We start from the raw sequence: 14956 nt of genomic DNA on the forward strand, positions 1-14956 counted from the left end.
AGTTATATTTTAAATTATAGTTTACCCATAAATTACCTCCTTATCACCAGGAAACAGTTGAAAAATATTAGCTAATTTAATAAATTTAATAACAAATTACTAAAAAAAAAAAAAAAACACAAGTTCATCTCACTTTTACTGTACATACGCACAAAGAGCCGACACACACAGACAATTAATCAAAATGCGGACCCATAAATGTGAAAAATTACCCAAAATAGACAGGCGGACCCAACTAATGAATGAACGAATGAATAAATGTGCCGAACAATGTGAAATGAAGTGCTGTAAATCCCAGTGGCCCCAGAGACGGCAAAGCCATTTAAGGAGGGGGTCGACTCCTGTTGGGACTTGAAACTTTAAACATTTTACCCACTTTAAATCTACCATTAAGTGGCTCACATTGCGTATGAGTGATGCAGTTGAAATATATGCATGTAATAATGTCCCAACGCAACGAATGCGAAATATTCACATCTTTGCAAAAAAGAAACTTACCTACAATTCATATTCAAGTATTTAATGCAATAATTTTTTCATACTTTGAAGTGGCCTTGTCGTCGGCCTGCATATACGGGCCACAGTTATTGTGGCCAAGTAGTTGAGAGAAATATGCGACCCAGCTAACCCACCATAAAATAGTTAAACTGGTTAGTGACAGTCGACATACCACACACAGACAACACCACAGACTCGACCCAACCAGACCAGATCCGACCAGAGCAGGAAACTGGCCTCAGGCAGGCAGCCAGCTAGGCGCACATTGTTTTTCACCCTCTTGTTCTCTAGACCTGCCCATGGGCAGGGTTTTGTGTGTGCCTGTGTGTGTATGTGTGTAATGTGCGTATTTCTTATTATATTTCATTTTCAATACACGTTTCTGGTTTCAGTTTCCCATAGTGCGAGTAAAAGAGATGGGGAGGATCACATTGCAGCCAAATGCAGCGCACCTGAACTTGTCTCTCTTAATGCGTACGGAAACGCATGATCAAGGTTGCGTTTTGCACAATTTGATAACCAACAATTTGCCATATGTAACTGAAATTACCTAGTAATAAAAGAAAAATGTTCATGTTCATTGACTTGTGTATACCCTGCATATAGTGAAGGTGTCGCGTCTTCGTTGTTGAACCAAAAAGGGGGAGTGGCAACCATTAATACTTAATTTGTATGCTATCATCCGTAAGAAAACCAATAAAAATTAAAGCCAAAAAAAAAAACAATTGCTTAAAACCGTTCAGTCTTAAGGCTTAAACTTAATTAGTTTATGTTGCTCATACGACCAGTGGAAATGATTTTAAAGTATTTATATTTGTTTTTCAATTGCCGCACAATACTGCTTATGGCTGGTCATAAAATTGAAATAAAAACCCACATATCATTAGAAATTTCAGCATATTAATAAGGATTTCCGTACAATCAACTTATATGAGGCATATAATACAAAAATAATTATCTAATAATTAAATTCAAGTAAAACTTGCAATATTATTGAACATTTCCCCAAACTTCGTTCGAACTCTTATCATCCTTACTTACCAATTAATGGCTGATTAGCTTGTTCTAGGGTACTCCTAATAGCCTCTATTATGATTGATAATTGTATATTATCATATTTCATGTCATGTGAGAAGAGAAACAAGAAGTCTGTTTGGCTAAGTAGAGTTGAATTTGTAAAACCAACTACCAGACAAATATTATCAACTATGTTTTAAGAAGTTTCCAGTGCTTTAGCTATTTCCATACAAAAATTATGCCATGTATGGCTTATGCCTTACTCATGAACATGCATTTATATATACTTATATTCATGTCTAGCCAACAACTTACAGCAGCTGCTGTGCAGCAGTAGTCAGAAATAACAAAATCAAAATATGTACAAACCATACAAACAAAAAAAAAAAAAAAGCATTTACAGGAAATTCTTTGAGTCATGCCAACGCCCCAAGTAGCAGACAAGTTTCATGGCAATATTTTGCTCGACAAAATTATATAAACGCTAGATATTCATATATATATAAATATAATGCAGATATAATTCCATTGGCATTGTGTTGGCATACTTTTAATGGGTGCAGCAGAAGAAAAAAAGAGTAAGAAAATAAATAAATAAGTATCTCAAATTTGACTCCATCAGCAACTGGCACAGTGGTAGCCATTCAAGTGAGGTGAAATAATTGATTTAATTTTAATTTATCTCCTATTCAAATTGATGACAAATGAAGTGGATTGGTTAATGATTGGGCCCATTGTGCATACGCCCCTGCACCTGCCTATTTTCTGGTATGGGCCAGAAAGTAAGTACATATACAAAACAGTTAACTGGTCGCCTGGTGCATTTGAAAGTGGTTTTTGGCCAACAGACGCAAGTGTGCACCAAATACCAGACAATATAGAAACCAAGTTGAGTTTCTGGTCGGTCTGCATCTAAAAAAAAAGTCAGTAACAATTTTTAACTCCATCATTCTGTGCTTTGTTGCTGCTGTTGTTGTTGTTGTTGTTGACGTAATACGTAATTGTTGTTACTTTTTGGTGCTGCTTTTGGTTTGGTGTTGGGCGGCCCAATTGAAGCGTAACCAGGTAGTTATACTCTATTGAATGCTTAGCGAAGAAATACTTGAAATGCCTTCAATTTCAACTCTTCGACTTATCCACAGGTCGGTCGTCAGTTTATTAAAAATAGAAAATATATATACAATATACATATTATATATATATTGTAGAAATATATAAAGAATTTAGAGTGACTGAATTATTTGGCAGTAAAGGGAAAATTTGACTTTAATAGCTACAACTCTGGTCCATCCGTCCATTCATCCATCGATCTCTATCTATTTCCTTCCCGTATAGTCAATGCTGTAGGAGCCCGTATAAATGTTCAAATTGCGCAATGCCGGATGATGTTGATTGGGCAGACCAGCATAGGGCGCCTGTGGCTGTTGGGGGGGCATAATAGGGCTGTTGGACTGGTTGCGGGGCTGGTTGATAGTACCGTGGCTGTGGTGCCGGTGGATTATAGTACTGTGGTGTTGGATTGCTGTAGTAAGGACGCTGCTGTGGTGCTGCTGGTTGTTGTGGCTGTTGCTGCTGTCCACGTCCGTAATCATTTAGGCTAAACTTACTGGCTGCAATGGGACGATTGTATTTCTGTTCCTTATAATAGACAGCTGGATCTTCACGATATTGCCCATCATCGATTTCATTGGGTCCCAAGGGGTAGGGATTGCTGTTGGTCAATGTCGGAGGGGGGACATTGATGTGACTGCCAGCTGGTTCGAAGCCACGCTTGCTGGCTCCATATTCAATCTCTCGCACCTTTCCTTGGTCGTCGACATATCCATATTTGCCATAGACTTCACCATTTGGATACTTTGTTTCGATCTTAAAACTCTTGTCAGCTGCCTCATAGCCATAGGTATAGGAGCCATCGTCATTGTGTTTGTCGATCTGCTTCAATATGGGCACGGGGGTGGTGTAATCCTGATGTTGCGCATACGCACAGTAGGCCACAAAGAGCAACGGAATCAAAGCACTGGCCTATTAACAGTTAAAATGAAAGGGAAATTCCAATTAGACTTGGCTTCGAATCGAGTTTCGATTTCAGACACGCAATTAACTCGCACACACATTATCAGAGACATTAATCAGAGAGCAGTTAAGTCCGCCGAGTCAATTACTGTATTCTAAAAGCAAATCGCGTAAATAAGTTCAAGGTTTGGACTCTTACCAATTTCATAATAATTTGCCAAGTCTAAATTTGTTTGTCAATATATGTATCTTAGTCGTAGTAATTAATCAATGTCAAATCGTTTTCACCAATCTGTTTAACTTCAAAATATTGCACAATGCACTGCGAAATTACAAAAAATTCTGCTTTCTGCACTTGCACACGGAGACTCTGCGAAACGAGACAACAAACTCAAAAGAAAATCAGGGCGTGCTATGGCTTTTATACCACAAGCAACATTTCGTAAAGTGCTCCGCAAAGAGGCAAAAACAAAATATATGTATCAAGAAAAGCAACAACAACAAGAGTAAGTAAGAAAACAACAAAAAAAATTGGAATAAAGCTTGAATTGAGCTAAAGGCGTACTGAGAGCTATACTATTAATACATATATCGACGCTCTGGGGCGATCGGACTGGGAGCCCGAGAGTCAAGCACTTCGTTGCGACTTGGACTTGCTTGGAATGCAAGCATAGAAATCGAAAGCAGCCAACACCAGCCAGCACCAGGTGAGACTATGTACTCTCTGTAGTTATTGCCCACCTACTTAAACGTTATAAGACAAAGTAAAGCAAAACAATTTTGCAGTCAGGTTATTGGCGTCCGATCGAATTCTTTACTAGCAATTTAAGCCCGCAACTCGCATAATGTTACGCATATTCAATGAGGCTCACTTGACTGAACTCAGAATAGAATGCCAAGCACGGAAGTGTGTATGATGGTGTTTAAAAAGAAGAAAAAACTTAAATGGCATTTCAATTATGTCAAATTGCTCTCTGGACAGCAATTATAACTTTCTGTTTCTTTCGATTTTTTTCTGTTCTATCAGCTAATATATGAATATATTCTCACTTACCACTGACCTAGTCAATGTCTGACGCCTCGATGAGCTTAAACTGGTTGCAATCCAACAACAATCAAGACACTGGTTATTTTGCGTTTTTCGCTTGAAATTCTGTATAATTTTTTGGAATAAATTTTAACAAATTTTAGCTAAAATTATATACAAGTCATGATGGCTTTGATTAAAAACTTGCGATTTGGAGAATAAAAATGAATTAGAACATTTTTTACTCATCATAAAAGTTATTTATGTCGGCCATTTCTAAATACGCAAACTGTTATTAATAGAACATAAACAGGTTTTTAGTAGTTGTTAATAAATATGCTAAGAAATGTTTATTGAATACTTTTATTTATAGGTTCCTCAATAAAATGTTTTCCTTATTCCAGCAACTTTTTCTATCAATCTGTTAATATTATAATATTAAAGTCGTTCATGACATTTTCTGGAGCTGAAATTCTATGATTATGAAAAGTGAATTAATTGTTAAAAAATATTTCTTATATATGAACACTTGCTTTTTATTGAATAACCAATATTTAAAACTTAGTTGCTTGTCATTTAGGTGGCTCTTAAGAATTGTGACTCATCTTAAGAGATAATAAAAATGTTATAGCCTTTACGTCAGCAGTATGATAAATATTGAACCCCTTTCTCATTTCAGAAAACATATAGAATATAAATTGAAAGAACCAACTAGTTGATGATCCTTGCAGCTTTCACCTTATCATAAGTTTTAGCTTTCTAGGATTGAATTGTAATGTATACCATTCATCATATGGCATAATGACTCCATCATTCTAAGCACACTCATTTGCATTTAGTCACCAAGCCTAACAGGCAATTATCAGACTAGATTTTACACTCTTGGTAAACCAGTTTATTTATGCATTAAAAAAACAAAAACAAATATACATTAATTCGACTGGTTAAAAGTTACTGCGAGCAGGTCAAAGTATTACTATGATAGGCAAAGTGAATAATTGTTTCAAAATTAATAAACCAGTGCAATTGGCAGCTCATCAAGGCCAATATCAAGGTTATTGCCCAGCTTCAAGTATATATTTTTGGGACACTCAAATATATCACCCTGTATGACGACCACAACAAGTCTAATGTTGACAAACTTGTTTAATTGTTTTAACACAAAGATGAACCTTAAAAAGTAGAAAACAATGAAATTGAATTAAGTGTTCTACTTAGATCTGTGCATCTGCTTTCGAATAAAACACAAAGCCTTTGAGCAGAAACACCATTTCGCTTGCTCGGCTCGGACAAGGTAAACGCGTTCCAAAATGCAAATCAGAAACTCCAAATCCCTCAGCCTTTTGCTGTTCTCGATTATCACTGTTGTCGGTGCCTCAAAGTATTTAGCAGAAAGACGTAAGTTAAAAAATAAGTTTAGACAAATAAAATCGAACGACATTTTAAACTGTTGGATCAAAATTTGCAGCTAGTTATCTGACCCCATGCGTTACGGGTGATGCGGGCTTTAATAAATGTCTGGCTAGCAATTTTCAAACCCTATTCCATCAGTGGAAAGATGGAATTCCGGGCACCAATACAGTTGGTTCCCTAGATCCACTATTCATCAAGCGGGTGAAATTCACACAAGATCCTCAGCGATCAATTGCCTTGAATGCTGATCTTCATGATGTTTATGTCACAGGCGGAAGTCAATCGGTAGTTAAAGAGGCCAGGTAACATTTGATCTCTTCTTAATTGAATTTTCAAAGAGAATCTGATCTCATTTGCTTTAATTTCAGCTATGATGCCGATCGGCATGTGGCCAAAGCTGTTGTCTTTATACCTTTTTTGCGGTTTGCGTACAATTACAAGTTAAAAGGTCATGTTGTGGCTCTTAATCTCAATGGACATGGCAAGGGATTCTTTGAACTACGTAAATTATTATGAAAATTCGACAATGTTTGTGTAATTATTTAACTTTGACTTATTACAGAAAATGCTGAGGTAATTTTTGGTTTCTCCGTGACACCAGATGTCCAAGGCGATGTCAGTTTTGCCAAAGTGGATAGCATGAAGGTTAGCTTTCATAAAATTGGAAACTTTCACATACAATTGGATGGCTTGTTCGAGGACAAAGAACTGGAACGTAGTGCCAATATGCTTTTTAATGACAATTGGCGAGAATTTTATGAAGTTCTTAGACCAGCCGCCGAGCAAACTGTCGAAGGAGTACTACTAGATCGATTCAGGAAAACATTTAACTATGTACCAGCCAATTATTTTATAAAAGATTTTCACTAGTTCTTGTCTATGTGTGTGTTATACCTTCAAAGATTGTCTAATTAAAAGCAACTAACACAAGAACTTTACCATACCCCCTTTTTATGCACCACTGCACACACCACTGGATGGGTAATAAAACAAGCTGCACTTTGCCTTAGCACCTAACATTGTCAGTAAAATAATTCGTTAGCTACTCGGTGATACAGAATAAAAATGGCTCTCAAACGTTTTTCGCAGTTAGTTGTCTATCTATCGTGACACCGCCTAATGCGGCTAAACAAGCTAACTGAAGAATCATGAGTAGTAACTCAAGCTTAAAGCTGCAATTGTTTAACATTTGTAAACTTTTAATTACAATCATAGTTTTAAATGAAGTCACCCTGGTGACCGTCTCAGCTGTGGAGTACTACTCAGAGAAACGTAAGCGAGAAACGACTTGTGTTCATCCTTTATCAATCTAAACACTTAATTGCAGCATCCTTTTTGCCCTCATGTCGGATCTATGAGCCTGGCTTCACAAAATGCTCTACCAACAGCATTCAGAAACTTATCAATCAGCTTAGCATTGGCATTCCAGAGGTACTCGAAACTTTTGGGCCCTTTGATCCCATGAGAGTGAGAAATGTTGTATTCAAGCAGGACAACAATGAAGTGGCCACAATAAGAGCCAATCTCACAGAATTAGTGGTTAGGGGTTATTCGAAAACAGAAATCAAAGAAAGTCGGTAAGTAAATATCCCCATAAATGACAGAAACCAAGCTTAATTATCCCCAAATAGGGTCAGTAAAAAGGATTTTAGCTGGCAGACGAAATTGTTTTTGCCCAAAATGCGTCTGGATGGCAAATATAAAATGAATGGGCGTATTTTACTCATTCCTTTAAGTGGCTCCGGCAACATATTCATAGAGATCGGTGAGTTGGATACGTATGTATTTCAGTTTCGAACTAAGACATTTTTCCCACCCTTTAGAGAATCTGGACATCCTGATGCTGACCAAGACACGTTTATATGAAAAGGGTGGTTTCACTTTCTATAATCTAACATCGCTAAGAGTGCATCTAAATATGACTAGGGTACGCACACATTTGGATAATCTCTTCAATGGCCGCAGCAAAGAAGTGGAACGGAGTACCAATCAGTTCTTCAATGACAATTGGAGAGATTTCTATGAGGCTTTGCGTCCGCTGATTGTTGAAACAGTAGAGAGTATATTGCTTGAATGGTTATCAAAGGTTTTTCATCTGATACCAGCAAACTTCTTTGTGGAGGATATACCAACACCTCAACAGCTATATGGGCCAAAAGCAACAGCTTCGAATGGCAGCTAAATTCAAATTGTAATCTTTCTTTACTATTATAAGAAACCAATAAATTTAGTGGTACTACAACGTAGTGATAAATTTAAAACGAAATTTTAATTTTAACGATCAATCAGAAACGAAAAAACTTTCATTAGCAACATTTTTACCAAGACTTGTTATTGTTAAGTGTCTGAAATTCACCCAAGATCCTCCAGTGATCTTAAATGCAGATCTCCACAATGTCCGTGTCAAAGGTGAAAGTTAATCGGTAATTAAATAATTAATTGGCTTAAATTTCATAAAGTTTTCAGACCAGCCTCGACAGCTGGTCGAGGGCGCATTACTTAATCGATTATAAAACATATTTAACTATGTACCAGCCAGCTTTTCAATTTCAGTATTTCAATTAGCCCTTGCCTAATGTAATTTGAATGATTTTTGAATTAAAAGCAACTAACAAAAGAACTTTATTTGTGCCCCCTCTTTAAGCACCGCTGTATACACCACTGGATGGGTAATAAAACAAGCTGCACTTAGCCTTAACACCTTCACATTGTTCGTAGTTTATGTCGTTACTCGTTGATACAGAATAAAACTGAAACTCAAACGATTTTCGCAGTTAGTTGTCTATCTATCGTGACACCGATTAATGCGGCTGAACAAACTGAATAAAGCATCATGTATACGGGCCTAAAGCAACAATTGCTTAAGACTGGTATCGTTTTACTTACAATCATTCTCTTAATTGACTTTGCTCGGGTGTCCGTCGCAGGTGTGGAGTACTACTCAGAGAAACGTAAGTGGTTTTTATGTACATTCATCAACCATTAGAGCTAATAACTCAATTGCAGCATCCTTTCTGCCTTCATGTCGGATCTATGAGCCGGGTTTTACAAAATGCTCCACCAACAGTGTTCAGAAACTTATCGATCAACTTGGCATTGGTATTCCAGAGGTACTCGAAAGCTTTGGACCCTTCGATCCCATGAGAGTGAGGGATATTATATTTAAACAAGACAATAACGAGGTGGCCACATTAAGAGCCAATCTCACAGAGTTAGTGGTTAAAGGTTTTTCAAAAACGAAAATCAAAGAAAGTCGGTAAGTCAGTGACGTCCAGGAAAACCCAATATCAATTCTTAGTTATCTGAATTATAAATTTCAACTAGGGTCAGTAAAAAGGATTTTAGCTGGCAGACGAAATTGTTTTTGCCCAAAATGCGTCTGGATGGCAAATATAAAATGAATGGGCGTATTTTACTCATTCCTTTAAGTGGCTCCGGCAACATATTCATAGAGATCGGTGAGTGTTAATGTTGGATATGTATGTACTCCAGTTACGAACTAGGACCTTTTTCACACTCTTTAGAGAATCTGGACATCCTGATGCTGACCAAGACACGTTTGTATGAAAAAGGTGGTTTCACTTTCGACAATGTGACTTCGGTGCGAGTGCATCTTAATATAACTAGGGTACGCACACATTTGGATAATCTTTTCAATGGCCGCAGCAAGGAAGTGGAACGGAGTACAAATCAGTTCTTCAATGACAATTGGAGAGATTTCTATGAGGCATTGCGTCCGCTGATTGTTGAAACAGTGGAAAGTATACTACTTGAGGTGATGTCCTTGGTTTTTAATCTAATACCGGCAAACTTCTTTGTGGAGGATATACCAACATCTCAACAGTTGTATGGAACAAAAGCAAAAACTTCCAATGACAGCTAAATGTTCAATTCAATCATTTTGAATAAATCCATTTAATTTAGTGGTAGACACACATTTACATATTTACCTACAAACTGGAAATTTCAATGGCATATACATTTTCAATTACAACATTTTTTATAAGAATTTTTTCCAATTAAGCGCGTATAATATCTGCCTTTTTTGCCGAGAAATGAACTCCATATTTATCTTCTGCAATTAAAAAGGGAAACAAATCATATTCATAGACATTAATCAATATATTTGCGCCTACCTTTTAAACCCAAGTTGTAAGTACGCTCCCTAAAGAAGTGAAACATCACAAAAATGATTGCCATCACCAGAATTATCGAAGTTACTAATATTGCTATGACTATCAAACGCCATCGCTTGGAAAAGATTCCCCGATGATCCAGTCTGCTAACAACAGTTTCATCTAGTAGCTCACAATATACTCCATCTTGGGGCAATTCTCCATTGAAGCAGACACAGTTGTTGGGAGATGAGCAGAATCCATTCACGCAACCCATTTCACAACTGGGGAGGCACACTTGTCCACTCTCGGCTTCTTCATGGTTATGAAGAATATAACCCGACTCACATCTGCATTCTCCTTCGACACACGATCCATTCAAACACTGGGACACACAATTATTAGATGAACTCTTGGCAATCGTTGAGGCAGTGGTATTTCCAATCATTACAGAAGTAGTTGCACTTTGACTAGCATCTTCATGCCACTCACACGTATTTGGAGCAACACACAAGTCAAGTCCACATCCTCCATTGCAAATAGGGGCGCACTTGTTCTCAGTTTCTTTTTTATAGCCATCAAGACAGGAACACTTGCCAGGTGACTCACAGAAACCATTCTCACATCCTTCTTCACAGACAGGGGCACACTTATTTTCAGTTTTCTTCATGTAACCCTCGTTGCAGAAACACTTGCCAGGTGACTCACAGAATCCATTCTCACATCCTTCTTCACACACAGGGACACACTTGCTCTCAGTTTCCTTTTTATAGCCTTCGTTGCAGGAACACTTTCCAGGTAACTCACAGAAACCATTCTCACATCCTTCTTCACAGACAGGGGCACACTTGTTCTCAGTTTCCTTTTTATAGCCTTCGTTGCAGGAACACTTTCCAGGAGACACACAGAATCCATTCTCACATTCTACTTCACAGACTGGGGCACACTTGTTCTCAGTTTCTTTTTTATAGCCCTCAAGACAGGAACACTTTCCAGGAGACTCACAGAAACCATTCTCACATCCTTCTTCACAAACAGGGGCACACTTGTTCTCAGTTTCCTTTTTATAGCCGTCGTTGCAGGAACATTTTCCAGGGGACTCACAGAATCCATTCTCACATCCTTCTTCACAGAGTGGGGCACACTTGTTCTCAGATTCTTTTTTATAGCCATCAAGACAGAAACACTTGCCAGGAGACACACAGAAACTATTCTCACATCCTTCTTCGCAGACAGGGGAACACTTGTTCTCAGTTTCCTTCATGTAACCCATGTTGCAGGAACAATTTCCAGGTGACACACAGAATCCATTCTCACATTCCACTTCACAGACTGGGGCACACTTGTTCTCAGTTTCTTTTTTATAGCCCTCAAGACAGGAACACTTGCCAGGTGACTCACAGAAACCATTCTCACATCCTTCTTCACAGACAGGGGCACACTTGTTCTCAGTTTCCTTTATATAGCCTTCGCTGCAGGAACACTTTCCAGGAAACACACAGAATCCATTCTCACATTCCACTTCGCAGACTGGGGCACACTTGTTCTCAGTTTCTTTTTTATAGCCCTCAAGACAGGAACACTTGCCAGGTGACTCACAGAAACCATTCTCACATCCTTCTTCACAGACAGGGGCACACTTGTTCTCAGTTTCCTTTTTATAGCCTTCGTTGCAGGAACACTTGCCAGGAGACTCACAGAAACCATTCTCACATTCCACTTCGCAGACTGGGGCACACTTGTTCTCAGTTTCTTTTTCATAGCCTTCGTTGCAGGAACACTTTCCAGGTAATTCACAGAAACCATTCTCACATCCTTCTTCACAGACAGGGGCACACTTGTTCTCAGTTTCCTTTTCATAGCCTTCGTTGCAGGAACACTTTCCAGGTAATTCACAGAAACCATTCTCACATCCTTCTTCACAGACAGGGGCACACTTGTTCTCAGTTTCCTTTTTATAGCCTTCGTTGCAGGAACACTTGCCAGGAGACTCACAGAAACCATTCTCACATTCCACTTCGCAGACTGGGGCACACTTGTTCTCAGTTTCTTTTTTATAGCCCTCAAGACAGGAACACTTTCCAGGAGACTCACAGAAACCATTCTCACATCCTTCTTCACAGACAGGGGCACACTTGTTCTCAGTTTCCTTTTTATAGCCTTCGTTGCAGGAACACTTTCCAGGAGACACACAGAATCCATTCTCACATTCCACTTCGCAGACTGGGGCACACTTGTTCTCAGTTTCTTTTTTATAGCCCTCAAGACAGGAACACTTTCCAGGAGACTCACAGAAACCATTCTCACATCCTTCTTCACAGACAGGGGCACACTTGTTCTCAGTTTTCTTTTTATAGCCATCAAGACAGGAACACTTGCCAGGTGACTCACAGAAACCATTCTCACATCCTTCTTCACAGTCAGGGACACACTTGCTCTCAGTATCCTTCTTGTACCCGTCGTTGCAGGAACACTTGCCAGGAGACTCACAGAAACCATTCTCACATCCTTCTTCGCAGATAGGAAGACATTCGCTTTCAGTTCCCGTATCGTTATGTTTTTTAAAACCTGTGTTACATGAGCATTTATCGGGGGCTTCACAAAAGCCATTCGGACATCCCTGAGTGCAATTGGGAAGGCATGCGGATTCACTAATCTTTATATAGCCCTTGAGACATTCGCAAGTATACGGCGCTATGCAGATTCCATTCATACAACCATCCTCACATATTGGCTCACAACTCTTGTTCAGCCCCTTCCGATAAGAACTATTGCACTCGCAGACATTGGGTGCTCGACACACTCCGTTATCGCAACCCATGCTGCAAACCGGGCTACACATGAACGACTTAGAGGCATTATACGGTTCATAGCCTTCACTACATTTACAGAGATTAGGCTCCGCACAAATGCCGTTGCCTTTGGCACAGTCCTCTTTGCAGATCGGTTGGCATATTTCATGAGTGGCGTTTTGGAACTTCGAGTACTCCTTATTGCACTCACATTTTCCAGGTTCTATACATTTACCATTGGGACATCCCTTCGGGCAGATGGGCAAGCAATTTCCGCTAACGGGATCAAGTTTATGTTTAGTAGCGCATTGACACCTGTCAGGTGCGGTGCATCTTCCCCTATTACAACCCTTACAGGCGGGTATACAGCTAAAATCAAAGAACATTTAGTCTTTCAAAATGTTATTGTAGTTTTCGAATACCTTACCGACTATTTTTCTTATAAAGATTTTTGTATCCCTTGAAGCAAGTACAAGTATTGGTTGCCGTACAAGTGCCACTTCCACAATGCATTGTACATCTATTTGAGATCGGTTTGGTTTGGCAATTTATCATTTTGTTCTAGAATAGCAACGAAATTTATTTTTATTGTTATCACAATTCGAAAAATAGATATAGTCAGCCAACCGTTTTTTTATCCCGACATAGTTTGCTATTTGCAGCCATTGCAGTGGATAAAATGAAAACTATTAAGATTTTGCCAATTAACATAATTACGCAATCGCTTCTTACTCTGTCACATAAAGAATTCAAACTAAAATCCATGGCAACACAAATTTTTCCATTGAGCTTTTTATTTCGCAAAATCATAAAGTCCCATTTTACACTGGCAAAAAAAAGGTTGGAACTTTGTTTGATTCATTCCAACATATTTGAAGCACTAGGATTTGATTCGATTCCCATTTTGTCACAATTTTCAGTATTTTATATTCAAGATCTTTCAAAGACTTAAGCGATTCTCAAAAAGTCTTCAATAATTTTGATTTTGAAGAAATCTTGGAGAATCCTTAGACAGTTTTAGCTTTTGAATTGAAAAATATAATCAACAAAGTTCAGCTATTTATAGATTTTGTAATATTATATTCCATAAGACGTCTAATTTTCTTACTATTATATAATATTAATATAAGAGTCATTAATTTTCAAAGTGTATTAGTATACACTATGTTTTTTAGCTTAGAGAAGTCATTCCGATCTCCTAAAGTACTTTTACTTTAGGATGATAAGCATGAGAAGACGAGTCCGTCTGTTCCTTCAGGTTCAATGGAAACAGAGGATTTGAAACTTTATAACATAAATCTTGCTGATTTTTGAGACATTCGAGATATGTACATATTTACATATATACTCCAATAAGCCCTGCCAAAGTGAGTAGAAGTTCTTTTATTGGTGTAAAGTCATTCAAAAAATTTGATTTATTAAGGCTGCCTTCTCACAAAAGAGACTTCAACTTTTTAGTCATTGTCAGCAAGGGTATTTATTTTTCGGTTCAGTTAACCCCTTTTTATTTATATTGTATTCTTTATGTGTTATCAATAAGTTGTCATTGAAGTTGGTGCTCTTTAAAATGTTTTCATACGCGATAAATGGATTTCTGTACTTGTATCCCCTTCCCATTTCTTATGGCTCGGCTTATCACTAAAGTCGTTCATGGAACATGCAAATCTATAATAAAACTTAAGAATGCAATGTTTAAGTATGTAATACTATATATACATATATATATTTTAGTTTATCAAATCGAATGACATAACACATTAAAGTAGTATAAAATTCCATTTGATGCTTGAAACCAAACCAAAATGAAGTAACTCAAAAACAAGCTTGATGTCAAAGGGGAGAATAGTTTAATTTTTTTATAATTGCTTAAAACATTTATCAAGCTTGACTTTTTAATTAGTTTACGTATTGTATATACACATAAATTGTGCATTTATAGTAGTAGATCAGACGAGCACAACAAATAGTTACAAACAATGTAAATAAATGTAATAGAATCATAACCTGCAGCTGACGTAGGATGCATGAATAACATATATATTTACTTATAAATAGGTTTAAATATTTCCCAGTTTTGTTAT

At 37.8% G+C, this 14956-nt stretch overlaps 4 protein-coding genes across 5 annotated transcripts; 2 read left to right on the top strand and 2 right to left on the bottom strand.

Annotated features, from left to right (window-relative positions):
* Nucleotides 1-2632: 2632 nt before the first annotated feature.
* On the bottom strand, nt 2633-3924 carry Cpr97Eb (Cuticular protein 97Eb). The gene is given in 3 exon segments (XM_068300456.1): nt 2633-2939; nt 2941-3537; nt 3728-3924. Coding segments are annotated over 3 exon segments (714 nt in total). The 5' UTR covers nt 3737-3924; the 3' UTR covers nt 2633-2831.
* Nucleotides 3925-5783: 1859 nt separating this feature from the next.
* On the top strand, nt 5784-7045 carry LOC137585392 (uncharacterized). Its single transcript, XM_068301152.1, has 4 exons — nt 5784-5953; nt 6024-6270; nt 6337-6470; nt 6531-7045. Exons 1-4 carry the CDS (start codon nt 5866-5868, stop codon nt 6836-6838), a joined length of 777 nt encoding a protein of 258 aa, XP_068157253.1. The 5' UTR covers nt 5784-5865; the 3' UTR covers nt 6839-7045.
* A 27-nt stretch (nt 7046-7072) lies between these two features.
* LOC137585961 (uncharacterized) lies at nt 7073-9904 on the top strand. Its single transcript, XM_068302004.1, has 8 exons — nt 7073-7240; nt 7296-7545; nt 7600-7733; nt 7792-8149; nt 8798-8919; nt 8975-9224; nt 9293-9426; nt 9493-9904. Exons 1-8 carry the CDS (start codon nt 7117-7119, stop codon nt 9849-9851), a joined length of 1731 nt encoding a protein of 576 aa, XP_068158105.1. The 5' UTR covers nt 7073-7116; the 3' UTR covers nt 9852-9904.
* Nucleotides 9865-13605, bottom strand: eater. 2 transcript variants are annotated; one of them, XM_068301045.1, is made up of 4 exons: nt 13503-13605; nt 13303-13436; nt 10105-13244; nt 9865-10040 (listed from the first exon to the last, which is right to left on the bottom strand). In XM_068301045.1, the coding sequence occupies exons 1-4, from the start codon at nt 13584-13586 to the stop codon at nt 9988-9990; spliced, it is 3411 nt and encodes a 1136-aa protein (XP_068157146.1). In that variant the 5' UTR covers nt 13587-13605; the 3' UTR covers nt 9865-9987. The 2 variants fall into 2 exon arrangements, with proteins under 2 accessions (XP_068157146.1, XP_068157145.1); XM_068301044.1 differs by having other exon boundaries at nt 9865-10043.
* Between the last annotated feature and the right edge of the window lie 1351 nt (nt 13606-14956).

This window comes from Drosophila tropicalis, unplaced genomic scaffold, assembly GCF_018151085.1.
Source record: "Drosophila tropicalis isolate 14030-0801.00 unplaced genomic scaffold, ASM1815108v1 contig_878, whole genome shotgun sequence".
Lineage (NCBI taxonomy): Eukaryota > Metazoa > Arthropoda > Insecta > Diptera > Drosophilidae > Drosophila > Drosophila tropicalis.

Coding starts and splice junctions, on each gene's coding strand:
- LOC137585392 (XM_068301152.1), top strand. CDS start 5,866: ATGCAAATCAGAAACTCCAAATCCCTCAGCCTTTTGCTGTTCTCGATT. Junction 5,954..6,023: donor AAAGTATTTAGCAGAAAGAC/GTAAGTTAAAAA, acceptor CAAAATTTGCAG/CTAGTTATCTGACCCCATGC. Junction 6,471..6,530: donor CAAGGGATTCTTTGAACTAC/GTAAATTATTAT, acceptor GACTTATTACAG/AAAATGCTGAGGTAATTTTT.
- LOC137585961 (XM_068302004.1), top strand. CDS start 7,117: ATGAGTAGTAACTCAAGCTTAAAGCTGCAATTGTTTAACATTTGTAAA. Junction 7,546..7,599: donor ACAGAAATCAAAGAAAGTCG/GTAAGTAAATAT, acceptor ATCCCCAAATAG/GGTCAGTAAAAAGGATTTTA. Junction 9,427..9,492: donor CAACATATTCATAGAGATCG/GTGAGTGTTAAT, acceptor CACACTCTTTAG/AGAATCTGGACATCCTGATG.
- eater (XM_068301044.1), bottom strand. CDS start 13,586: ATGTTAATTGGCAAAATCTTAATAGTTTTCATTTTATCCACTGCAATG. Junction 13,437..13,502: donor TATGTCGGGATAAAAAAACG/GTTGGCTGACTA, acceptor TTGCTATTCTAG/AACAAAATGATAAATTGCCA. Junction 10,044..10,104: donor TTACAACTTGGGTTTAAAAG/GTAGGCGCAAAT, acceptor TTTTAATTGCAG/AAGATAAATATGGAGTTCAT.